The 27055-nt window shown below is 36.7% G+C and overlaps 1 protein-coding gene across 2 annotated transcripts in view; it reads right to left on the reverse strand.

Moving 5' to 3' along the window:
* Positions 1 to 6550: 6550 nt before the first annotated feature.
* FAM83B (family with sequence similarity 83 member B) overlaps positions 6551 to 27055 on the reverse strand; it is a 57116-nt gene continuing 36611 nt past the window's right edge. For both annotated transcript variants that reach the window (XM_032864507.1, XM_032864508.1), the window contains exons 2-4: positions 17212 to 17376; positions 16334 to 16458; positions 6551 to 9133 (exon numbers count right to left, since the gene is read on the reverse strand). In XM_032864507.1, coding sequence (XP_032720398.1) covers positions 6832 to 9133; positions 16334 to 16458; positions 17212 to 17376 — 2592 coding nt within the window. In that variant the 3' untranslated portion in view covers positions 6551 to 6831. The remainder of the gene's footprint in view (positions 9134 to 16333; positions 16459 to 17211; positions 17377 to 27055) is intronic.

A 27055-nucleotide genomic window follows, 5' to 3' on the forward strand; every position in this document is an offset into this window, starting at 1 on the left:
ACTGTTTGGCAACTGTGGCCATTGCTGCTATGAATATCAAGGTACAGATGGCCCTTCTTTTCACCACATCTATATCTTTGGGGTAAATACCCAATAGTGCAATTGCAGGGTCATACGGAAGCTCTATTTTTAATCTTAAGGAATCTCCACACTGTTTTCAAAAGTGGCTGCACCAACTTGCATTCCCAACAGTGTAAGAGGGTTCCCCTTTCTCCAAATCCTCTCCAACATATGTTGTTTACTGTCTTGTTAACTTTGGCCATTCTAACTAGTGTAAGGTGGTATCTCGGTGTGGTTTTGATTTGAATCTCCCTGATGGCTAATGATGATGAACACTTTTTCATGTGTCTGTTAGCCATTTTTATGTCTTCTTTGGAGAAATGTCTGTTCATGTCTTCTGCCCATTTTTTGACGTGATTCTCTGTTTTGTGTGTGTTGAGTTTGAGGAGTTCTTTATAGATCTTGGATATTAGCCCTTTGTCTATACTGTCATTTGTGAATATCTTCTCCCATCCTGTGGTTGCCTCTTTGTTTTGTTGACTGTTTCCTTTGCTGTGCAGAAGCTTTTGATCTTGATGAAGTCCCAAAAGTTCATTTTCACTCGTTTCCTTTGTCTTGGGAGACATGTTTGAAAGAATTTGCTGTGGCCGATGTTGAAGAGGTTACTGCCTATGTTCTTCTCTAGGATTTTGATAGATTCCTGCCTCACATTGAGGTCTTTTATCCATTTCAAGTTTATCTTTGTGTATGGTGTAAGAGAATGGTCGAGTTTCATTCTTCTACACATAGCTGTCCGATTTTACTAGCACCATTTATTGAAGAGACTATCTTTTTTTCACTGTATATTTTCTCCTGCTTTGTTGAAGATTATTTGACCATAAAGTTGAGAGTCCATATTGGGCCCTCTATTCTGTTCCACTGGTCTATGTGTCTGTTTTTGTGCCAGTACCATGCTGTCTTGGTGATCACAGCTTTGTAGTAAAGCTTAAAATCAGGTAACGTAATGCCTCCAGTTTTTTCTTTTTCAACATTTCCTTAGCAATTCAGGTCTTTTCTGGTTCCATACAAATTTTAGGATTGTTTATTCCAGCTCTTTGAAAAATGCCAATGGAATTTTGATCAGAATGGCATTGAAAGTCTAGATTGCTCTAGGCAGTATAGACATTTTAACATTTATTTTTCTGATCCATGAACATGGAATTGTCTTCCATCTTTTTGTGTCTTCTTCAATTTCTTTCATTAGTGTTCTGTAGTTCCTCGAGTACAGATCTTTTACCTCTTTGGTTAAGTTTATTCCCAGGTATCTTGTGGTTCTTGGTGCTACAGTAAATGGAATCAATTCTCTCATTTTCCTTCCTGTATTTTGTTTGTGTATAAGAAAGCAACTGATTTCTGTACATTGATTTTGTATCCTGCCACATTACTGAATTGCTGTATGAGTTCTAGTAGTTTGGGGGTGGAGTCTTTTGGGTTTTCCATTAAAGTATCATGTCATCTGCAAAGAGAGAGTTTGACTTCTTCTTTGCCAATTTGAATACCTTTTATTTCTCTTTGTTGTCTGATTGCTGTTGCTAGGACTTTAAATACTATGTTGTACAAGAGTGGTGAGAGTGGGCACCCTTGTCTTCCTGTTCTCAAAGGGAAGGCTGTCAGCTTTTCCCTATTGAGGATGATATTCACTGTGGGTATTTTGTAGATAGATTTTATATATATACTTTGAATTGTTTTAATCAAATGCTTTTTCTGCATCAATTGAGAGGACCATGTGGTTCTTCTCTCTTCTTTTATTGATTTGTTCTTTCACATTTATTGATTTGCAAATATTGAATAACCCTTGCATCCCATGGATAAATCCCACCTGGTCATGTGGATAATCTTTTTAATGTACTGTTGGATCCTATTAGGATCTTGTTGAGAATCTTAGCATCCATATTCATCAGGGATCTCATGTAATTCTTTCCCACATGCTTACTCTTTTCAATCCCCTCTCACCTTAAACCCAGGTACCTCGGGTTGGTCTTTGATTCCTAAAAAGAGCAGAGCCTAGTTATGGGTTTCCTTTAGGATGGTCACAAAAGCAAAACCTTACCTATTTTCCTTAACAGTTCATTGAACCAGGGTTTTCTTAAGCATCTGTATTTACAGTAAATGGGAAAAAAAAAAAAAAGGTTCTTACCAACATTATACTCACCTACTTAAAAATCACATTTGCCTTTAAAATGACACTATTTAATTCTCAATACCCAGTATTTCAACTGCATCCTAATCTGTGATATAAGGGACAGTTTTTGTTTTTGTTGTTTTTTCTGCCCTAAGAAAAATGCATTTTGAATTTAAATAACTTTCAGACTCAAGGTTATTTAATGTCACTAATTAACATACTACAATTGCACCTTAAGAATATTTTATTCAAACTAAATGCTACAATGTTATACAAAAGTCAGCTATCAATTTCTAAGCAAAATTGCCTCATTTTTCAAAGTCTCAAGTTATTTAAAACAACTATATATTACAATAGCAATAGAAATAAGAGTTAGTGATAAATAACTAAATTGAGTTAGAAATAAAGAGAGTTGTTTAAAGGAAGAGTATTGTCACTGGGTATCAAATATGGATAAATTTTTGAATGAAATATAACTGCTAAACCAAAATAAAATGAAATGTTTAAGAAATTTCAAATTCATAAATATTTAAAAATGTGCACAAATATAAATGATATAACACTAAGTAAAAGCATATGTTTAAGTGGAGAAATGTTGGATATGAAGATAAAAAACAACTTACAATATATTGATGTTTGTACAAAATTATTTAATATCCATTTATTAGATCTAAAAACAAGCTACTTAGGAAGAATATTTCTTTGATAACATTTATGTATATAAAAATGGACTCTTTGGTTTATAATTTCATCCTTTTCATTTTAAATATTCTAGAACCAAACTAAGTATTAAGAAAACTTTTTAAAAACAATATCACACATGGTTAATGTGAAACAATGATTCTACTTTATATTCCTCAGCTGTAGTCACATTGAGTCATATTTGTCTTTCGTGACAAATATCTTTGGAATAATAGATGAATAACTGGATAATCTTGAGTAAAGTTAAAGTTGAATGTAGCCAGAGTTCAACTTCTTCCTTGCTTACTGGATCCCACTAGATGTCATCTTAATTAAACAAGATATTTTCTTCCCTAAGAGTAGACTGCCAACATATACCCATTACTCAATATGCCACGTTAGAATTATGGCTAATACCAATCATGATAGAGAAACACTAGTGTTTTCAGGATACAGGCACTTAAACTATTCTGAAGGTATCTGCCAAGAACTGCTTTGAATCCACACCTGTTTTTCTTGAGTTTCTGCTTACAAACTAATGTACTATGTAGAGAGTAAAACCACCTTACCAATCTTTACTATGAAAGTACCTCTATGTACCATTATCTTCCCACCAATATTAATATGGGGAGAAAAAGAAAGTATTTTGCTTGACATGAAGTTTGGGAGTGTCTGCTGAGAACTTAAACTCTGAGCAAATTATTTGAAGTATTATGTGTTTGCTCAGCCTTCACTCTGAGGAATTTCTCAGCCACAGACACTTTGGGAAGTTACTACACATAGATTCTGACATATAGATGTTTCTGGAGGGAAAAATAAATAAAAGGAAAATAAAGACAAATGGCAGAGGAGAATAAATCTGTACAAAAGCGGAAGCTACAGGTCACAGGGAGATGAAACAAAGCCTCCTGCACTTCGCAATGCCACAAGGGAGAGGAGGAATTCAGGAACTATTTACAAGCTATCTGTTTCCAGAAATGGTGGTGGTTGCTGCACAAAAAGGCAACAGGCTTTTGCTTGTAATTAAAAAGGATTAAAACTAGTCTATGTAATTTCAGTTTCAAAGTTATCTTGCTCTACATTTTTGGACTTCCAATTTCAGAGCTGCCTAATGACAATTAGCCCATTTTCCCCATAGGCCTGAAAAATGTCCCATCTAACAATGAATGGGTAATATTAAAGTCAGTATGGTTTGGGTAATTGTGCATTCTGTCTTTGGTAAGTGGGTAAAGGACTATGGCCCAGAATTACAAAAGTGAATTTTTCCAAGAGCAAAATGAAAAATTTTTTTCATTCACTCAACTCCAATTCTAATGCTTTTTAATAATTTGATACTAACATAAAGATTATACAATTTCCAGAACTCTAAAAACGAACCCACTAACAATTAGATTGTTTCACTGCAGCTGAAATCTGTATCAGATTATAAGCAAATGCACCTTCCAACAGTTATTTTTAATTGCAAAACTTTTGTAGATCAAGTGGCTACTATGCCTATGAAAAATAAACTTTTCTCTCTCAGTTTTATTTGTATGCTATTACCTTATTAGAAAGTCTGCAAATTTTCTAATCGATTACATGCAGCTTTCCAAAACAATAAAATCCCATGTTGCAGTAGTTGGGAATTCCCTAGGTTATAATGGGATTCATGAAACCTGCTTTTATGAATAATGTTAAACGGAGTTTATATTCTGGATTTGTGTTTACAAAATGCTGTAAATGGGTTATGTTACCGCAGTATTTCTGATATATTCCTGCAATGTATAGAGACAGAGCAAAAGAGAGAGAAAGACACCATTCAGAAAAGTTGCCTCAATCATAATGGAGTAGAAGTCAGCAAGGTATGGTGTGGTATAGTATTAAAAATACAGGCTTTTGCATTCAAACCAAATTCTGTGTTCAAACCCAGTTCTACCCATACAGAGCTGTGTGACTCTTGGAAAGTTATGTAACTTCACGAAGGATTAGTTTTCTCATTTGTAAAAAGGAAGTATTTAACTTACAGTGCTATTGTGAATACTTCACAAGATAATATATTTAACATTGAGTTCCATTCCCTGCCTAGCTTCCTAAAGGACTACTTTGCCTAGCACAAACACAAGTTCAACTTGTAGTTCTCTTTCCCTTTTCATTGTCACAGGTCAACCAGCCCAAGCTCAAAATGGTGGCCTGCCAATTAAAACTGGCTTGCTAAATTACAATCAGAAATTAATGTCAATTTCATTATTTTGAGTCCTATGTGTCCCGTTGTCTGGTGGAATTCAACTAAAGCTTTCTTGGCTGCTTGCCATTGAGTCAGAAAATATAAACATTCTCTCATTTAATTCTCAACATTTTGGGCGAGGCAGATATTGAACACATTTGGGAGATAACAGGATATGAGAGAATGTCATAGGCACTTTTAGTACCGTGACTTATTAGTTGTCTGACATGGAGCATTACTTCTCTGAGTCTCAAAGTCTCATTTATCACCTCAGTCATCATCCACAAATAATGAGAACAAGAGTGACCCCAAAATAATTGTTGTGGGAACTACAAGTTCTAGCTCAATACCTGGTCCAAAAAAGTGCTCACTAAATGTTAGGTTTTCTTTTTCTCTACTCTCATGTTTTCTCTTGTCATGTTCTCACTGTGGTTTTTAAATACTGTGGAAAGCTATCTTAATGAGTGATACTTCGATGCCCCTTGTTTTAACGACAGATATTATTTGACTGAATCTTGAATTTATAAAACAACATACTGCCCCACATTACAACTTAAAAGGTGTTGATATATTTAAAGTGTTACAGAAATATCTCACATGTCTCAAATGATACATTGTTTCTTGAATTCTGTCCTTTGTGGATGAAGTGAAGTCAAGTTAAAGTCTCTTTAATGGATGTGGGGCTTTAATTTCAGTATTCTAAGAAAGGCAAATGGTTTCATATGATCTAACTGATTGATGATGATCCAGTTAAGGAAGGGAAAGATTTAAAACTTTCAACCAGGTTCTCTGGTCATGAAAGAATTAGGCCAGATGCCACTTCTTATGTCTATCACGGTACTTTCGTGAAAACACTATGCGCTCCCACTATTATTTGGCAAAGCATAAAAAAGAGCAAAGATTTTTGCAAGCAAAACACCTAAGAGCTGTCATACTGATCTAAGATAAAATTTATGCAAAAGTTTACATTTCTCAATGGTTTTTTCTCTTAGAGGAGAGGTATAATTCAGGTTTCCCAAATATCTGCTACTTGATCTAAGTATGAAGCAAGGAATGACTATAAAAGTTCAGCATCTGACTGGTGAGAGCAGCGTGGGCTCTTCTGGTTCAGAGTGGAAAGCAGCACAACCTGGATGGTTTTCACAAAATGAGGAAAAGAACTTTCTACCATGTACCACATGAGGTTGATATTTTGCAAAGACCTCAGTCAAAATGAAAGATATGCTGAGCTACAGAGTTTAAACTGTACGGTTGTATATGCTCCACAGGGAAATTAAGAAAATACAGCAAGTTGTCCTGTAGAGTTTAAAGGTAATTAAAACTCAAAAAGGCTCTGTCCTATTCTTCTCATAATTTGGAGATAAGAAAACCCATAAAGATATATTATAAAGGGCCCCTGATAGTATTAGGATCCTTTCTTAAAAGGGAAGACTTTGGACCAAATGCTTCAAATCCATACACCATCTCTCTCTACTAAAGCTTCTATTTGAGACTTAAGATCTTCAGTCTGCAGAAAACAATTTAATTACATTCTATTTACCATTACCATTTAAAAGTCGTGTGTATAGAGACATTCCATCTACACTGTAATTAAGCACAACTAACTCTATCACACAGAAGAACTTTACCATATATTAGTATACTGGTAAACATACACATCATACCCCAAACTCTCTCCCTACAGAAATCTATTGGCACATTACAAAAACTGCCCACAAAGTTCTTTGGACAAATGTTTATAGCTGTAGTCATTTGTGTTTTAAAAACTATTTGAAATTACAGTATTTCATTTATTTTTGTGTATAAAGTTTCCAAACTTCTGCATAAATCCTCGGAACTTATTTTCATTTGGCTGGTATGAATGATACACACCAGCGTTGTAATTAAGCATTGGGCTGGACCTGCCATAACTCTTGCCCACAGTTGTGGATTTTATTTCTGGGCGGTGCACACCAGTATTTGGTACGTTGCTTGCTGGCTGAATAGAGCTTTCAATCTTATAAAATGGCTCAAAACGACTGTAAATGCGCCTGTCAGTTGAATGAGATCTTAGAAGCTCATTGGGCTTTGGCCTTGGAGAAGCAGCTGGTTTTCTTTCAGGAGCAAGAGCTGCATTAATCTCCTTTGAATCTCGATATTGGATCTGTTCAGTGTTAAATCTTGGGGCAGAGGCATCTCCTGCTCTTTCCAAGAACTTGTTTTCAACTGGACCTGGAGCAGGTATGAGTTTGCTACCTTCATCTGATGAAGAACTTATCCCCTGAGATGAGCTAACGGTTACATCTTCCTTACTCTTGTGAACACTGCCTTGAGAGTTTGATGAGGAAGAACGCTTTCTTCTAGGAGATGAATCAAATTTTGGTTCTGATTTTTTTGGTTTCTGATTCTCTTCAGCCTCAGAAACTAAAGTGTCAGAACTACTACACATTCTGTAGAAGGCAGGTGCTTTATTTTTGGAGAGATTTTCTCTCTTCTCTGGGGTAAGACTAAGTAATGACCTTAACTTCTGAGATCCCTTTTTCAAAAAACTTGGAGAGCCCTTAACTTCCTTCTTCGAAGTGAGTTCTTTGCTAGGTTCATCTTTATTCATATCAAGCAAAGCAGCGACGGAAATTGATTTGGTCGTGGGGCCGCTGGGAGGCTGTCTCTTAATGACCTCCCTGTCCTCTTCTGTGCTCTGAGTCACGTTGTGCATGCTTTTAGAACTTTTCAGCAAATCTTCTTTGGGTTTTTCTGGTTGTCTAACTCGATTCCTGGTAAGTGTGCTATATACGTAATGCTTACTATGTCCATGATCTAAGTTGGCTTTTGAGTGGTCGAAGAATGGGAAACTGCGCCGTTTGAGCACATTTTCATTTTGTTGATTCTTTAGATTTTCTGTCTGCTTATTTACACACAAGGATGTATATAAATAGTTGTTGGCCTCCGTGTGGCCATTTGTAGCTTGATTTAAGACTGGGGAGTGGTTTTCGGGAACCTGCAAAGTGTGCATTTGTGGTGCCTCTGACTGCAGTGGGAGCTTGGGGCTTGATTCTGGCACGGGTTTGTCTGCCCCGTGTTGTCCGCTCGTGGGGGTATCCGGGACCTCCTTAGGTGTGTCACTTCCCTGGGAACCGATGACAGTTGAATTTGAGGAGCCAGTCGTGCAACTGTTCACCTCCTGCTGTTCAGGTAATGTTGGTTTAAACACAAAAGAGGAACGAAGCCGAGAATGAGTATAATGAGCACTGGCTTTCAAATTTTCAGAACTATCATAGCCCTCAAACCGGTCACCTAGAGCTGACCCGTTTGAATCAGGTGCAGCTTCTGAGTGATCATTTAAGTAGGATTCAATTCTCCAGTTACGCAAGAAGGACTTTGTGGTATGTTCAAGGGTTGGCATTCGTTGTTGCAAAAAGCGAATATGATTATCTGTCCCGTTAAAAGACCTCCGTACGTTTGAGTTCCTCTCTGCAAGATTTGTTGTTTTTCTCTGGGCGAGCCGATCCGCAAAACTCTGGGCAGGTGTGTTTTGGCGGCTCACATAGCCTCCTCGCGCTGAGGAAGCCACACTGAGACTATCTGAAGGCTTTTTCCAGTTACCTGGCGGATTAATGTTTCGATTCAGAGCCCTGTTAAGAAGCAGGTATGGTGCTGTTTCCGGCTGTTCTCCAGCATAACTATGCCTCTTCCAATTTTCATTTATCTGACTGGATTGATACTGACGAACTGTATTTGGACCATTAAAGTTTGGAATAAAATGAGGCTTGTATCCATGATTTCTTATGCTATATTTGTCATGTTCATTTAGAGTATATATCCCTCTGTTTTTGAAGTAACTGGATTCTAGTTTATGAATCTTGTCTTGTCTGCCAAAAAGGTTTCTTTGGCTGGAAACAGAAGCTAATGAAGAAAGTGAACGCTGGTAGGTGCCATTCTCCCAGAGTGCTTTGCCATGCTTCACCCTGGCTGATTCTTCCTGAGCAAATGAACTGGGGACACAGGATCTGGCATAGAGAGTTCGAAATTCTTCATCAAAGGACTCAACAAGCTGTCCTGTGATTATCTGAACCATGCTGAGGTGAGCTTTTTCAAATGACCACATGTAGCTGAAAAAGAATCAAAATTGGGAAATTTAAATTTTTCTGTTAGATTAATGACAATATATAACTCTACTAAGAAAAAATGTGTCGTTTAATCTTCAGTCATTAAATGATTGCAGTACCTGCCTTTTCTCCCCTACTACCATATTCGTATCTTAAATAACAAAGCAACTCAAATCCTGGCTTTGAATCCACCCCTAACTTCTTACATTACTTTCTAGAAGTCCAAAAAAAGCCTGCTGTGCATTTTGTATCTCTGCCTACTAAGATTTTATGGTGTAGAAATGTTATATTTCATATAAAGCATCTTGGCAGAGGGCAAACAGGTCAGTATCAGTGGAAAAGTTGAGAGATCTGGCTTTTACTGAGCTATCTACGCACATGAGCTTGGACCTCAGTTTCCAAAATGCTAGCATAAGCCTACATTCTTTAGAATTCTAGCATGTTATAATACAAGATAGGTTTTTGCTAATACATACATTTTATCTCTGTGGCTTACTCAGGAAGCGTACTTTGGAATGCCAGGGCTTGTGCACAGAGAGAGGATTTGTGGGCTGCAGTCTCAGTCCATAAAAGACACTTAACTACTTACTTTATGCACGCAGTGGACAGAGAACTGGTAAATTTAGCCTCAAAAGCCATGCCAGTCAAAATGACAATTAAGATCTTTTAATATAAAATACAATTTCTAGGAAATTAAGGTTTGTAACTACTTTATAGTACTATGTGGGACTTCTGCAGTTTAGAGGTGACAGTTGAAATGTCATATAAATTTTAAATCTGATTTGTAAAAATTTAGATAATGTAACATACAGAGTCACTGAGCAGAAAAAGGAATTGCTAATATGCTATATATTAGATACTGTTACATAACATGATAGGGGTTAATAAAGGAAAAAGGAGACAGAGGAGCTTGTTTTTATAGAAGGGATACAGTAACAAAGGCATATGAATACTAAAAGAATATCCAGAATATATTTTAAATACACAAACAACACTGCCTATCTGATATACTGAATTTTATCTAGTATGCTTACTGGATGCATGTATGAGAAGAATAACTCAGTAGGTGCTCCTTTTGTACAGACCACGTGTGGGCCACCAGGCTGACTTAAAATAAATGATACAAAGTGAATCACTACAGGAATTTTCAACCCCACTGAAGATACAAATAAAAAATCTGTGAGAAGGAGCAAGTAGAGGAATGAATAGTCAGCTATGACATCTGAGGAAATCTCCAGAGACAAGTGGAAGTTTAGCTATATTTTGACAGAGATTAGACAACCCAGAAGTTCAAACACAGAAGGTGTGGAACAGTTTGTGTGGGAGGAGAGACATAGGGGAATAAGAAGGAAAGAATGGCCATGTTTTGGTTGAACACAGAAAACAAATTACATTTACCTGAAGTAAAGAAAGTTATATAACAGACTGATGAATGGGTGGGGAAAATCTTAAAAGCAAAGCAGAAAGTTTGACTGTATAGAATTCCCCCCCCCAAATTCGGATAAATTATCATAAAAAGATGTTTGAGGAATGATTTTTTTTTCCCAGTAGGTATTTATAATACAGATTTGAAAGATGAGGGACTGAATTTACTGTGATGACTGAAATAACTGAAGTTAGGTGATAAGAGCCCAAACGAGAGTGGAAATTGGAATAAAGACTAAAAATACTGAGCCAGTAACAAGAAGAGAGAACCAGAATACCGGCACGTCATAAAGGACATGTATAGGTTATGAAATAAAAATAGCCTCCAGGTGTTGAGCTCAGGAAACTGAGAAGATAATGGTACTGGTGAGTATGTTGCAACTGGAGAAGTTTCCCTACTTTAGTAAATCAAAAAATGATATTGTGGTATCACTTCAGCTAAAAGAAAGACATTCCACTGTATATATTCAGTGTAGAGATTATTCTCTGGAAACACTAAAGAGCCTCAAATGAAAGAGCTAGTTTACTGACATCCAGGCAACTTACAATAAAACTGTCAAGATTCCAGCCAATCGCTCTCATGTAAACTCTGCTGTTGATAAATATTTCCCACACAATTTCCAATAAGCTTAGAGTCCCTCATTCTTTAACATCAATACACAGCAAAAGATCAGCAGACATTTGAAGAATGTTTAGAAGATGGTTTATAAAGCTTAAAAGTTTAGATGCAAAACAGAGACCAAAACAACATTAAACAGGCACCTGGAGGAAACAGAAATTGCATGGATAAGAATATATATAAAAACAGAGCTACAAAAAACTACAATTAATATCCTCGAAGAAATAGAGAAAATGATGCATCTATAAAACACAAACAGGATGCTTTGAAAATGGTCCAAGCAGGAGATATTAAAAATATCTGATAGCAAAATTTTAAAAGAAAGTTGTAATAGATGTGTTAGAATAAACAACCGAGAAAATTCCTCAGGCAGTATCCACCCCAAGACAGAAAATCAGAGGGGGGGAAATACAATGGGAGCAGAAATCTAGTTAATAAGAATTCCAGAGAGAGAAAGAAAGAGAAATAGAGACAACCGAGGAGAAGAAATGATCAAAGAATAAGTAAGAAAATGTCCCAGAATCGGAGGATAGGACTATTTTGGATTGCCTAGAACAATAAATTAAAAAAAGCCTATACCTAGAAACATAATAAATTTGAGAACAGCAGGGGATAGAAAAGAAACCTTAGACGTTTCCAGAAAAAAAAAAAAAAAGTTACATAAGAAGGATGGGAATAACAATTGTTTGAGACTTCTCAACAGTAACTTTGATTGCCAGGCAGCGTCTTTCAAATTTGGAGGAAAAATGATTTGGCTTAGAGTACCATCCCCAGTTAATCCATCAATCACTTAAAATTATGAATTTCTGGACTTTATTTTTTAAAAGATTTTATTTATTTATTTGACAGACAGAGATCACAAGTAGGCAGAGAGGCAGGCAGAGAGAGAGAGGAGGAAGCAGGCTCCCTGCTGAGCAGACAGCCCAATGCAGGGCTTGATCCGAGGACTCTGGGATCATGACCTGAGCCGAAGGCAGAGGTTTTAACCCACTGAGCCACCCAGGTGCCCCGAATTTGACTTTAAAAAAGTTCTATCCTGGTGGAAATTGTTCTTAAGCAAACATGAGAGAAAAACAATTATTTGGAAACAAAAAAAGATGTAAAAATGGGATTAACATGGGGTTTAAGAAATTGTGGCTTAAACTACCCAGGAATATGGGCTATCACAGGACCCCAGCAGCACTCCAGGTTAAAGACCTGTTAAGCCAGATGGGACATGACAAGTTGTTGGTAGTAACTTAGCATTTGGAAAAGTTGTTCATGTGCTAAAAATTCTGTAGAATCAACTGGAAAAAAAAATAGTAATAAACAGAAAAAAAAAAAAAAAAGACAGCAAATAAAACCAAAAACCAAATGGTCATTACTAACTTTGTTATAAGAAAGGAAGCATATCACAAATGACTCCAAGGCTCATCAATGACCAATTCTGACACAATTTAAGAAATGTAAACGGAGACTTCTTACTTAAGAAACAATTGTGATAAAACTGTACTGGGTGAATGGCAACCAGGAGGGCAAGTGAATTTGGGTGAATAGCAAATGTAACCCTTCAATTACTATACTATAGAATGAAGAGATAATATCTAAAAGTGATAAACTGAGCATTCACAGTATAATCATGTTATGTAAGAGAATGTAATAATCATCAGAAGAACCAGCTGAAAGAAGTAAATACTGCATCTGGAGATCAGGATCCAGGAGTGGATACAGATGGAGAACAAAAACTGGCCTGTATTGCATGCATATCCTCCCTCCCTCCTTTTCTAGTAGGCTCCATGCCAGGCAGGGCTTGAGCTCCACTGCAGTGTTTGAATTTACAACCCCAAGATCAAGGCCTGAGCTGAGATCAAGAGTCAGAAGCTTAACCGAGTGAGACACCCAGGTGCCTCTGTATTCTTATCTCTTGGTAATATTTGCTATTTTTAAAAATGTGCAGGGGCACCTGGGTGGCTCAGTGGGTTAAAGCCTCTGCTTTCCTCTCAGGTCATGATCCCAGGGTCCTGGGTTCTCTGCTGGGCAGGCAGCCTGCTTCCACCTCTCTCTGCCTGCCTCTCTGCCTACTTGTGATCTGTCAAATAAATAAATAAATAAATAATTTTAAAAAATAATTTAAAAAAAATGTACGTATTTTCCTGGATAAAAAATAAACACTACTCCCACTCCCTCCAGACACACTGTCATATTCATGACATTGGGAAAATCTGGGAAAGCAAGCACAAAAGGGAAACTCTGACTTTCTGGTTGGAGGTATCGAGAGTGAAATCCACAGAGAAAGTAGTGACAGTACACCAGTTGTATCATGGGTCTCTAAATGTGACAGTCTTCAAGTCTGATCAAAAATGGCACCTGGAAGCCAACAACTTCAGTGAAACATGTCTTTTGAAAGTGGCTTTTATAGAGACCATGAGATATAAAAAAAAAAAAAAGTAGTTTATAAAATTCTCTCCCAGTCACATTTGTGGACAATATTTTACTAATAATATATTCTAGATTTTATACAATTTCAAAGAGGGCATCCAATTAACAATCTGATTTGTACACATTGATAAAAAGTATATTTGTTTTATCTCATCAACAAAAGTATATTTGTTTTATCTCATAGGACAAAGCATCTGTTGCATTCTGATAAAACTGTCATCACGATGAGTGAATTGTCACACAATGTATGACTAGACATCAGGCCTCTCTGGAAATGCTTGGAGTTTAGAATATGAAGACATTTTGGTACACCTGTGTGGCTCAGTCAGTTAAGCATCTGCCTTCGGCTCAGGCTATGACCCCAGTGTCCTGGGATCGAGTCCCACATCGGGTTCCCTGCTCCTCGGGGAGCCTGCTTCTCCCTCTGCCTGCTGCTCTCCCTGCTTGTGCACTTTCTCTCTCTCTCTGACATATAAATAAATAATACCTTTAAAGAAATAGAATATGGAGACATTTTACGGCAAAGAATTTTGAGTTAAAGAAGGTGGCATTTTGATTTGGGCTATGATGAAGATGATGGCAACACTGGAATTAGAGACAAAGGCTGTTTTTAACCAAAAATAAGTCAATTTTTAGCCAGTTTCCATGAAGACGAGTTCATAACTGTTCCACCAGATCCTGTTACAATACTGTTACAGGAAAGGTCCATGATAATGCAGGAGTAGTGGGAAACGAGGGTTGGGACAGTCATTTTTTAAAAGAAGTATATTTAAAATTAACATGGAATAATAAGGAAAATAGAGTTGTTATGTAAGAGTTTTGGTTAATTTTTATCATCTGTGGTCCTAGGTATTCTATATATTCACTTCCATAAATAGTAACTTAAATTCTGCCTTGGCTTATGATATACATAGAAAGATAACGAGCTTCTGTTGCAGTTGTTTGTTTTTCCCAACATCACTTTAAAGTAGTTTAGCCACAGTCATCTCAACATACAGCTCCTATTAATGCCTAGCACTAGCAAAACAAAGTTAAGATGAAATTATTGTTCACGGTAATCTTAAAAGTCAATTTAAATAATAAAAACAGAAAACATTCATTAGGATGAAATTAACTAATAAATACCATTCTGAAAGTCAAGTGAGTGCCTAATTTTAATTAAAATTTCACTTAAAAACCCTGTAAAACCAAGTGGGTCTGACCAAATACATACATGCATAATGAGTCTTTAAAGGACTAATTAATTTCAAGCACTGGTTGTAATTTCTGCTCTTAAAAAGGTTTTCCTTTAGAACTCCAAAAGGCACTTTCAAGAAAAGGTCCCTGAGCCTAAAGGGAAAGTTAGCAGATAGTAACAGCTAAAACACGCCTAAAATAATAGCTGACTTTAGGGGCCATGTTGCACTGACTCTTTTAACTCTCACAAGGACACAAGGTAGGCTCTAGGATTATTGTTAACTTTATAGAGGAATAAACTTGAGTGCAACCAAGTTGAGTAACTTGCTCATGGCCAATCACTTCAACATGTTGTCTCCTTCTTGTGGACATCCTAAGTTCCAAGAGAAGAGGGAAGTTTTCCTTCACTGTCCTGTTTACATCCACAGCTCTCCTGGCTCGTTTCCACAGTCTTTAGGAATGAGTCTGTGCTGCCTGATGACCCAGCAGTTCCCATGTGCTGGTTGGTATTTTTATCTGCCTGTTGATCTGACCTTATTGTGTAGCCCATTCAAGACCAATGCCCGGAATATATCAGAGAGTATTAGGGTAGCACTTGTACTCTGGAGCCAGCAGAACTTGGACTGGGCTGTCCGTCTGGGACTGCTTCTGACCTTTGGCTGGGGAGTTTTCAGACAAGTCACTTAGCCTCCTGGAACTTCAGTTTCATCATTTATAAATGTAGATGAGAACAAATGTATCCAAAAAGTGGTAAGGACTGGAGATGACATATGTGGCAGAGCCAAGATGGAACAGAGTAGGCATTCCACCAGTGGTCTCTCGAAAGAGGTCAGATAACAGTAACCCAAGTAAACCCTGTCTAGTGTCTACCATGGCATTTTTAATAGCCTGACTCTGATGCTTTTTTGGGTAGTACTATATATAGTGACTACATGATGATAACTATCAGATTCTTAATAATACTAAAATAAGAACGATCCAGAGATCAGGCTGCTCAAAGTGATAAAGTGCCTCTATTTTTTTTTTAAGATTTTATTTATTTATTTGACGGAGAGAGAGTGAGAGAGCACAAGCAGGGGAAGCAGCAGAGGGAGAGGGAGAAGCAGGCTCCCCACTGGGGGAGCCTGATTTGGGGCTCGATCCCAGGACCCTGGGATCATGACCTGAGCCAAAGGCACACATTTAACTGACTGAGCCACCCAGGTGTTCCAGGGCTTCTATTTTTATGAACAACTGTTATTATTAAGCCCATACTAAGACTGTTTTCATAAGGAGCAAAATCACTCCTAGAATTACAGAATTTTAGGGAACCTGAAATATAACTCAACACCCCACCCCTAATTTTGGGGATGGAGAACTTGGAGCCCAAGGAAGTTATACGACTTGCCCAATGTCTTAATGTTCTTTAGCAGCTCAACCAGAACTGAAACCGAAGCCTCCAAACTTCCATGCAAAGGCTCTTTTTTTATCTCTAAGAAATAGCTAAACAGATTATGTTAAAATTTGAAACTAATATAAATTCTGTAAATGACTGATAATGCTGGAGATAAACACAGTGATCTTACCTGTAGGAACCATACATAACTTTCTGGCAGTCAATTAACAAAAATTTCTGTTCCAATTTTCCATGAAATTTTGCTCCTGTTTTGGAAAGATAATCTTGGCCTTTTACTGTCCGCACTCGAATATTCTAGAATTACATGTAAACAGAAAGTAAAATTATAACCAGAAAAGAGATATTTTGAAAGTGAAATATATTTCAATATAAAATCTTAGTACCAAAAAGTATACTTGAAATAATCTTTTAAATCAGCAACAACAAAAAAATGGTAAAAGCAAATTTTAAGACATCACAAAGAAAGAAAAAAGGCTCAAGAAAAACACTTAAAATATGTATTTTAACATAACATAAATAGGAGGCATTATTCTACATTTATACAGAAGGACTTCATAAATCACCTAGGGTCCTATTGCAAGAGAGCCGTTCAGGTTACAGTAGCATGATTCCACAATAACTAGAATTAAATTCCATTCTCCTTTTTAAGAAGTCAAATGTAACTGAAAACACTATGCCTAATGATTGTGATAAGCAACATCTGCTGAATGAAAGAATTACTCAAGTCAGTGGTTTCAAGGTTATTCATGGAGAAACTAAAGCATTTATTATGTCTGAGCAAAGTTAACTCAGAGGCTTAAGTGCCCCATCAAGAAAAGCATCTTCTAAAACCATCATGAAGATGTGTGTTCTCAGTCACATTCCAAAAAAATACAAAGGTACCCTTCTGTGATAAATCATTATACCACCTTAAATATATTTATGCATATATGTATATATATTTATTTTGGGAGTGATATAGCTTAACTTGTGTTAAATTCAACTAAGATAAAAATGATACACAAAATATGTGAAGGAAAAACAAACAAACAAACATGGAATTCTTACCCTGAGTCGTTGAACTTGACAGCCCTGTTTTTCAGTCATATTTAGGAAATGATTAAAGTTGGACTCATCAAGCAAAATGTATATAGATATCCCTCGAGTTGATGCCTCCACTATTTCTTTGAAAATGTCCACATCTGTAAATATATCCATCACTAAAGCAATGACCTATTAAAGATAAAAATGTAAAACAATTTTAGATACTCAATAGGTAAAGGTTTAGAAATTGCTTGCTTTCAATAATTGAATACAACAGAAAATATTCAAATACATAATACTTATAAATGTATACACAATGTGTGTGCGTTTCCTAAAGTAGAAGATGCAAAAGTATACTGAAAATAAACAAGTGACAACATACAGATTTGCAGAACTAAGTAATTTTATATTGGTTTTAAGTCAAAGGGAATCTGCATTTCAGTAAGTTTGCTGAGCAAAGGACAAACCCAAATCAGAATAGGGTAATGGGAGGGGATAGGTAGATGGAAGATGGAAACCACTGTTAAATTTTTTTGTGGGAAATATTTCTGGGGAAAAGCAACCTCTCTGAAACTAGCTGTTAGTAATAAATGTTTTGGGATACTGGGAAAGAGAATTTTTTTTTTTTTTTAGATTTTTATTTATTTATTTGACAGACAGAGATCACAAGTAGGCGGAGAGGCAGGCAGAGAGAGAAGGAGGGGAAGCAGGCTCCCCGCTGAGCAGAGAGACCCATGCGGGGCTCAATCCCAGGACTCTGGTATCATGACCTGAGTGGAAGGCAGAGGCTTTAACCCACTGATCCACCCAGGTGCGCCAAGAGAAATAAATCTTAAAGAAATAGAAATATAGGTAGGGAGCAGCCAAAGCTGAGAAAGGGCATAGGACTTAAAAGACCAGAAAATTAAATATATATGCCTAAAATGTGCTTAGCAGACAAAATAAGCAGAATAAGCAAAACGGCAGTATGATTAAGAAGATAAACACAGAAATTTCCTAAAGAACAGACCCCTAAAATGGAGAGAGTGCATGTTAACTCTCGGCAACAGAAACATTATTGACTCTGAGAAGCAGTGGAGGGAAATAAGGCTGAAAGAAGGGCAAAATGACTCGACTGTCCACCTCCTATTTGTTGGAGAAGAACACAAAATCCCTGCTCTTGGTGAAGATTACATATTAGGTCAGGGAAGAAACCATAAGCAATAAATACAATAAATAGATAAATTCGGTAATAAGTTATAAGGTGTTATTTTTTTAAGACTTACTTATTTATTTTAGAGAGAAAGAGAGGGACAGAGAAAGAGTGCCTGTGTGCATGCATGAGTGGGGGAAGGGCATGGGGAGAGGGATAAACGGACTCCTTACTAAGCCCTGATGCAGGGCTAGCTGGATGCTTAACCGACTGAGCCACCAAGCACCTCTGTAAAATGAGAAGCTTACTGGGGAAAAAATATAAAAGAATAAGAGGATTATAACCCCCACCCCCCAAATTGAGAAGGTAGGGTTTGGGACTTTCTAGATAAGTCTCTTTGAGAAAGCACCCTTTGAGCAAAGACAAAAGGAATGGAGTTAGTCATCAACATTTTATCCTGACAAATTGTGTTCCAGGCAGGGGATACCAGCAGTGCAAAGGCCCAACATCAGGAGTTTGCCCGGCATATTCAAGAAGCATCAAGGAGACAGCAGAAATGACATGAAATCACAAGGCCTTGAAGGTATTATAAAGCCTTCAGCCTTCTGTCCTGAATAAGATTATAAACTATGAGAAGCTTTTCAGTTGAGGCAATAATACGATATGATTTATGTTTTTGAAAAGGATTTGTTCTGGTTACTGTGTTGATTCTAAGGGTGGAAACCAGGGTGGAAACAGGCAGGCCAGTTAGAACTACTGGAGCAATTTAAGTGAGGGGTGATGGCTGCTGGTCCTAGTCACCATCAATGATGAAGACAAATGGCCAAATGTCAGATACTTTTGAGCCAAGGGTTTCTGAATGGATTGAACATAGGATGTGAGAGGAAAAGGGGGGAAAGAGACTGACTCTAAAATTCTTAGCCTCATCAATGTGAAGGATTCAACTATTATGTTAAATTTTAGGTAGAAGATTAAAAAGACTAGTTAAGTTTGAGGGGCTAGGTGGAATGCTAAGTAGAGAAGTCTAGGCCAGACATGCCAACTGGGCATCAGTTGTGCGGAGATGACAATTAAATCCAACTCACCAAGGGAGACTGGATAAAGAAAAGGAGACCAAGGACTGTACCCTGGGACAAGAGAAGGTACCAGCAAAGGACACTATAGTTTCAGTGGAATGATAAGCACAAAAGCCTTACTGTAAGACATTTAAGGGGCAATGAGGAAGACAAATACTGGATAGTCAGATGAGGATAGGCTGAATTAGGCTCTAGAGGATCCACAGTTATAGGCTATGCTGTTACCAAGGATACGACCAGGAGTCAATGGCTGAGGTCTATATAGGACGAGATTATGGCAAGGAACTAATCTTTAGAAGCATCTCTTAATGGATAGCTGAGATAGGAGGAGCCCTGGGAAGAGCGATGGAGACCAAGGAACAAAACTGTCAAGAAATGAGAGGGGATGGAATAGACATGGCAACAATAACCAGGAAAATGTAAGGGGCATATTATGAATATGTTAGAAGATGAAAGAAATTCATGGATGATATGTACACTTCTTTGTATTTATTCTATTGGGATATTATAGGAAAATGCTGGACCATAATAACACCCAAATTATACAAGTTGATGACATTCTTCAAACTACCTATGAAACATACTTGAATCAGATTTGTTCCAGGAAGAACAATTTCAATCACTCTAGTAGTGATTGAATGACCCTTTTCTTACTTATGAATTATATGAGGTGCCAGAAGAAGGAAAAAGACAGTGGTAACAACCTCATCCATGTCTTGTGCATATTCTTTATAAAACTAAATATGAGGAAAAAACCTTCAAGTCACAGCAAAATTATTAATTAATGAATTTACACTGAAATAACAAGTGGTATGATGAGGTAGAACATTGAGATAAGGAAAAGAAAATGTCCATATTATAAACCTATTTTACAGAATAACTAGAGAGGAAATTGTTTTTTAAAATAAGGAAACATTGGGTGCCTGGGCTCAGTGGGTTAAGCCTCTGCCTTCGGCTCAGGTCATGATCTCAGGGTCCTAGGATCAAGTCCCGCATCGGGCTCTCTGCTTGGCGGGGAGCCTGCTTTCTCCTCTCTCTTTCTCTGCCTGCCTATCTGCCTACTTGTGATCTCTCTCTGTCAAATAAATCAAATCTTTAAAAAAAAATAAAGTAAAATAAGGAAACATTGTACTGTTTAGTAAATTTGTATTGTTTAGGAAATTAGCACATCTAGAAAAATTTCTTTTATTTGCTAGAATCTCATGTAATAAATTAATTAAGACTTTGGAAATAAACAAAATACATTACCAGGATAAATAAAAGTTTCTGTTTGTAAAAACGTAATTGAAGTTAGTCAGCCATTGGATGATTCTAGCATACTAAATGTAGAACAAATTACAGTCTCTCTTGCATGACAGATAATATACTGGATCAGGATCCAAAAGACTAGATTACACATCTTTGACAAGCTTATCTGATGTCAAACCGAGCTTATCAGGACTTCTGGTTTCTTGCATTCTCGTGAGATGGAAAATTAAATAAGGTCTACAGAAAATTTCAGCTGTGCCAAGAATGGCAAAATAAAATGCAGCTTTTTTTTTTTTTTATGGTGGGTTATATTCCTGGAAAGGAATAATAATTACTAAGGAGGTATGCCAACCTGATCTGAAAGTATTATAATCTCAAGTAGTTAACTAAATCACACTGTGCTGTAGAAATCACCACAATGACTATCTACAATGAAAGAAAAATTATATACCTAATTAGCACAAGGCTTTTCAAAAGGCACATCAATTGGTTTTTATAAGTCAATAAAGAAACCAGTCACATGAAATGGTATTCATTAAACTACTATGATGTTATATATGGTTTAAATTCTTATTTTGCTTCTTCATTAATTCCTGTTTTATTCTTGCTTTTGTAAATTGAAAAAGTAAACAAATAAATGCATTCATCAGCAACATGAGACTTAGAAAACTTTTAGAAGATATTCTGGGTCATTTTTAAGATTTGAGTGAAACTTCACATCTTTTAGTAGTTTCAGAGAACCTGACTCAAGGTCATTGGTTTTCTCTTATCCTACTTAGAGCAGGCAAATTCTCCCAAAGTGACCCAGACACTGCAGGTCACACTAAATTAAAATAATATGAATACTGACAATAAATTTCTCATAAATTCATGATCATGACACAGTCTAAGGCCATTCCGGAGATTGTATAATCAGTTGTTAAGTAATATAATATAATCGTAATTCAGAGAAAGAAAAAAATGCTCTGTATGTGTATGGTTATTAGGGATGGGTCTACAGCAGAAGGGAACAGACTAACAGAGCTTCATGGATAAGCCTTAAATAATGAGTAAAGATTACTTTCAGTTATCCAAGCGGGAGGATCAGCATTGAAAAGATAAGGAAGCAAAGACTAGAATAAAGACAGTAATATTTTTATAAAAAATGTTTACTGAATTAACCTCAAGTTAAACACAAAGGTCATTCCTTATGAATATGGAATAGACAGGATTTACACAGGTTATGAAAGATCTTGAAAATCTGACATGTTTAGTTTTGATTTGGAAGTGCAATATAAAGCCTGAAAAATTAAGTATCTGGACAAAACAGTATCCTGAGAAAATGAGTCTGATAGCAATATTCATACTGAAAATATCTAAATTCTGCTGAGTGATGCTGACTGAAGATTATGAAGCCTCATTATCCTTACTGTAATGTTCATATTTATAAATGCACTAAAATTTTAAAAATAAAGGTGAGGTAGAAACCAGTGATAAGATGAAAAGAACTGAAAATTGAAGATAGATTTGATATAAAATTTTTATTACAATGTTAATATTCAATACCTGCATTGCCTTAGAAACACGCTTCACAATCTTCAGAATTTTTAATTTTGAGCCCTATCTTATTTTTCTCATTGTCATCCATTAGGAAAGAAAGCCATTAGCAATATGCTTTTATATGACCTAGATACTTCATGAAATGTAAGTATACCTTGGGTTAATGTTCTGTAGTCACAGAACTGTCATTATCATCCTCAAAATTGAAAAATTGAATATTATACCTTTTATGCTTCAAAATACTAAGCACCATTTGAAAGGGTTCAGACTTCCTTCGTAATTGCCTGTGTAGATACAGGAGGATTTATTTTTTCCAACAGAAGAAAAGCTAATAAGGAGTTCAAATTTTAAAAAAAGTAAACAAATGGAGTTCTATAATAACTATATTTTTAATAAAATTCAACATAGCTAGAAAACTTCAAATTGAATAATGGAAATCAAGGGAAATGATTCCTTAGGGAATACATATTTTTTAGTCTGTAAAATCTGTCAAAAGCAATGAGCTAAGTGGATTTCAAAAAAAAGGCGATGTTAAGAATAAGTGTTTTTTGGTCCTTATCCTTTTGCAGCCTAAGGAAAAGTGTTCATTTTGTGTAAAATGTAACATACACTATATTGTGTATACTATATTATTTAGTATGACAGCTTTATATTATGAATACCTTAATTTTTGCAGACATTTAGCAATCTGTACTAATAGTTGTTACCAATATATCATTTGCTTGGTCTATCACAAGTGACCTCGGGGAAGCCGCTGAAACAATTCTGAGTCTCACTGATCTCTGTTCTACATTAAATAAACCAGAGAAGATCTTGCATTTTTCCAAGTTCTAAAATTCTGTGTTTCAAGAACTGTTGATTTACTCCCAATTACCCAACCTCTGGGGAAGTGTTTGGGCTCTATTATGGCTGCGACATAGATTTGTCGAACTCGTATGTATGTCTGACAACTCAGAAGAGAAACTGCATAAATTATTTCCTGCATCTTTTACATTGTACTATATGATAGAAGGTACTTATACATCACTGTTACGGACTGCATGTTTATGTCCTTTCAAAATTCATTTGTTGAAATCCTAACACCCGGGGCGACTGGGTGGCTCAGTGGGTTAAAGCCTCTGCCTTCAGCTCATGTCATGATCTCAGGGTCCTGGGATCGAGCCCCGAATCGGGCTCTCTGCTCAGCAGGGAGCCTGCTTCCCCTCTCTCTCTGCCTGCCTCTCTGCCTGCTTGTGATCTCGATCTCTGTCAAATAAATAAATTAAATTAAAAGAAAGAAAGAAAGAAAGAAAGAAATCCTAACACCCAGTGTGATGGTGTTTGGGGGTGAAGACTCTGGGAAGTAATTAGGTCCTGAGGACAGAGCACTCATGAAGAGGACTAGTGACTTCATAAAAAAAAACCCAGAGAATTGTCCTGTACCTTCCCCCATGTCAGGACAGTGAGAAGATGGTTATGTATAAAGCAGGAAGGGAGTCCCCAGCCAGACACTGAATCTGCCAGCATCTTGATCTTGGACTCCAGAACTGTGAGAAATAAATGTTTGCTATTTAAGCTACCGAGCTACCCAGTCTGTGATATTTTTGTTACAGTTGCCCAAATGGACTAAGACAACTATGAAAATGCATTATGTTTTTATCTTTATAATTTAATCAAAGCCTTTTATCAGCTCTGTGCAAGTCAGATAGGGGAGGGGAAGGGAAGAATGAATTGGGAGCAGGCCTAAAAGCCTGAAAACAACTGCAAAGAAGAGCCCTACTCCTTTCACTGATTTCATAGTTCAGCATTTTCCCTAAAGTGACTTTTCCCGAAATGTGGCCTGGCAAGGGTCTTCTTGCACGAGCCCCAAAGCTGACGTGTCAGAGCAGTCAGCGGTGGGAAAAATGAGCTCAGGACTTCCCAGCCTCTGTGATCACAGCAACCATCCATCTGACAGCCAAAGCAGGAGCTAGCCCAGGAATGACAGGGAGAGCCTGAACAACAGCAGGCAGCTCTGAAGCCAATTCTGTTCAACTGGCAACAGCTGCCATCCCACTGACTTTGTGCAAAGCCCAAGTCAGTAGGTCAAAAGGATGCTCTTTAAAATAAAGACCTCTGCTATGTCATAGCACTAGAAATGCTGGTTTATTCTGCTGCTATAGAAAAATCAGTCACATTTTAGTCAAATTCTGGCAACATTTGTAAAAGAAATAGTAGGTGCAAGTTAAATTTATATAGTTATTTAATAGTAAAAATTCCTAATTACTAGGAAACTATGACACATTCGTAATTTCTAAAAGACACAGTACATGCTATATAGTACCCTAATACTCTAAGGTATATATGGCAGTATAGAAATATAGTAGTATTACCTCCTTAGGAATGAATTAAAATGCAATATTTATATGTGACTTTTTAAAAAAACTTCAGTCTTAACTTTGATTATCAAAATTGTCAAACATATAGAAAAGTTGAAAGACAGACACCAATATTTAAGAAGTGTTAAAATGCTGTTATGTTTAATTCTGTGTAAATGTATTAGAGACTCTGGATCAAAATTCAGAATAAAAATAGAGAGAAATTTGATTATGGCTGTAATTTTTACCCAGGGTGTGGGAGATGGTTTGGGATAAAACATAAGTCTCTTGACTAGAACAGAAGATTCACTTGAGACCAACAGCCATTCATTAATAGTAATAAACATTTCTCTACTTAGTTTCTTAAAAACTTGCTATTAACCTTTCAATTTTGCACTAAAATTGTATGTGTAATTGGTTATTTTCACTGATGATGTTTAAAAGAAAGCATTATGGGGAAAATGACTTTATTAGAGTATTTATCATTTTAAATCATTAATTTAAACAAAACTACTCAAAATTCTGACCAAAAAGGTAAAACTATGGCAAAGGGTACGTCATTATATTTTTTTTTTTCCTTTTTACTTTTTACCAACCATGAGTATTAGCATGGCATTAAAATGAGAAACAATTTTTTAAAAATATTTTGAATTTAAGAAGAAGCCACTGGGCAAGAAATAATTAGGAGTGGAAAATTCTTTAAAAATCATTTTATAGTCTTATAAAAACTATAATTTTAAGTAAAACCTGTTTAGACTAAAACATATTTAGTTGTTCTGAGTAAGTGTGCTATAATTATTGGGTTAGTTAAACCTTTCTGTAATTAACTCCACAAAACTTGAATATATTTACATTGTTACCCAGCCTCCATGGACAAGTATACCTGAAATAGATCAGGTGTTTAATTTTTGTTGTTGGCCAGTGGCTACATGGCGCCTGGTCTCAAGGAGCACATAGTTTTCTGAGAGATTCACTTGTAGAACTATAAATCAATGCGATACTTGCCATAATAAAACTATAACCAAACTACTGTAAGGGAAACATTTCTTCTAACTAAAACCTGTACGCCATCAGTACGGGGAGCCTAGCTGAGTGAAGTGTGTCCTTAGATCTTGTGAAATAAGGGAAGGAGACTACCTTCTAAGAATTAAATGCCATTGAAGAGCGAATCAAAGCACTGGTACAGAGAGTCCCTTAGCAGAGAAAGAGAGGTCTGCACAATATGAGGACAGCCAACTGAGTCCACATGAGTGACAGCAGCATAAATAAAGGTAGAGGCTTCAGCAGAAGAATAGGGCAGTAGGTTAACTGTGGAAATAGAGTCACAGAGACAAATACTGCCCACTTTCATCTAAGTAGTGTCCAGAGGGACAGATGGGGGACCAAAGGCATGAATTTGACGCTTCCGTAATATTGGCCAAGTAGACTTGGTTTAGAAACAGCATCTGAGCCAGACACATTTTAAACCTCATGTAACAAGTTCCTCTTATTCTAATTTTGTGGCCTTTAAGTATACTGGGGCTTACTATGCGTATTGCCAACAGGGAGAGAACGAGGCAACTAGGTAACTGAGGTCTGTCAGGACTGTGAGCCCTTACAATGGGCATTGTTAAAATGGCATTCTGATGTCATACATCAGTGTTCAAAACTTAGTCAAAATAAGTTTATTTTAAAGAAATGGATGAGGCTTTGAAGTCCAAGGTCTAAGATTTAGGTCTTAATAAGCTGACTAACCTTTTTTTTGTTCCTCCTGAGACTCCTGGGAGATCTTTTTATTCTGAAACATAATCATCCATGGGCTTGAAATACCTTGTTATGTGACTTTCTGCAATATAAAGGGGGTCTGTCATGAAAAGAGGAGTGAAAGGTACTGGAGTCAGAAAGAGAAGAGTGGAAACCCTGGTGTGTTAGGAATATTGCAGAATACTGCCTGAGGAGCGGTTTGGGTAACAGGAGCTGAATCATAAGGCAGGCTCAGAAGCATGGAAGCACTAGAGTAGGAACAGCTAGTGATCCATTTTTGTTGCAACATGGAAATCTGCCGAGGAGGAGTTAGCAATAAGGCTAGAAAGCCTAGGATGGTCAATTTGGCCCTGATTGGAGGGAGAAGTCCTTGAATGCCGGTATAATCAGATTCCATAAGGCACAATGGGGAAAGAGTTAAAGCTTTATGGTCAAAGAACGATGTGATCAAAAATAGTACTTGAGAAGATTAATATGTTGGTAATATGGGATGAGTTAGAAATTGGAAGATCTATCAGCAGTAGAGGAGTTAGCTGGTTTCAATCCGAATGCAGAGTAAATGTACAGGATTCCAATGCGGATAGTGGTAGCAGAAAGAAAAAGAAGGGGTGGAGGTAAATTCGCAAAGGATGTTTTGACAACACTCAATGGCTGAGTGCTTGAGGAACACAACACAGAGCAGCTAGTCTGGGATTATTAGGGATCAGAGACCCAAATTAAATGGATAATTACAGCACCATTATAAGAAAACTTAAAATTCAAAAGTAGCATTTCACTTTTTTATGTAGGAAAGC

This window comes from Lontra canadensis, unplaced genomic scaffold (genome assembly GCF_010015895.1).
Source record: "Lontra canadensis isolate GAN:19392208 unplaced genomic scaffold, GSC_riverotter_1.0 scaffold27, whole genome shotgun sequence".
NCBI classification, from domain to species: Eukaryota; Metazoa; Chordata; class Mammalia; order Carnivora; family Mustelidae; genus Lontra; species Lontra canadensis.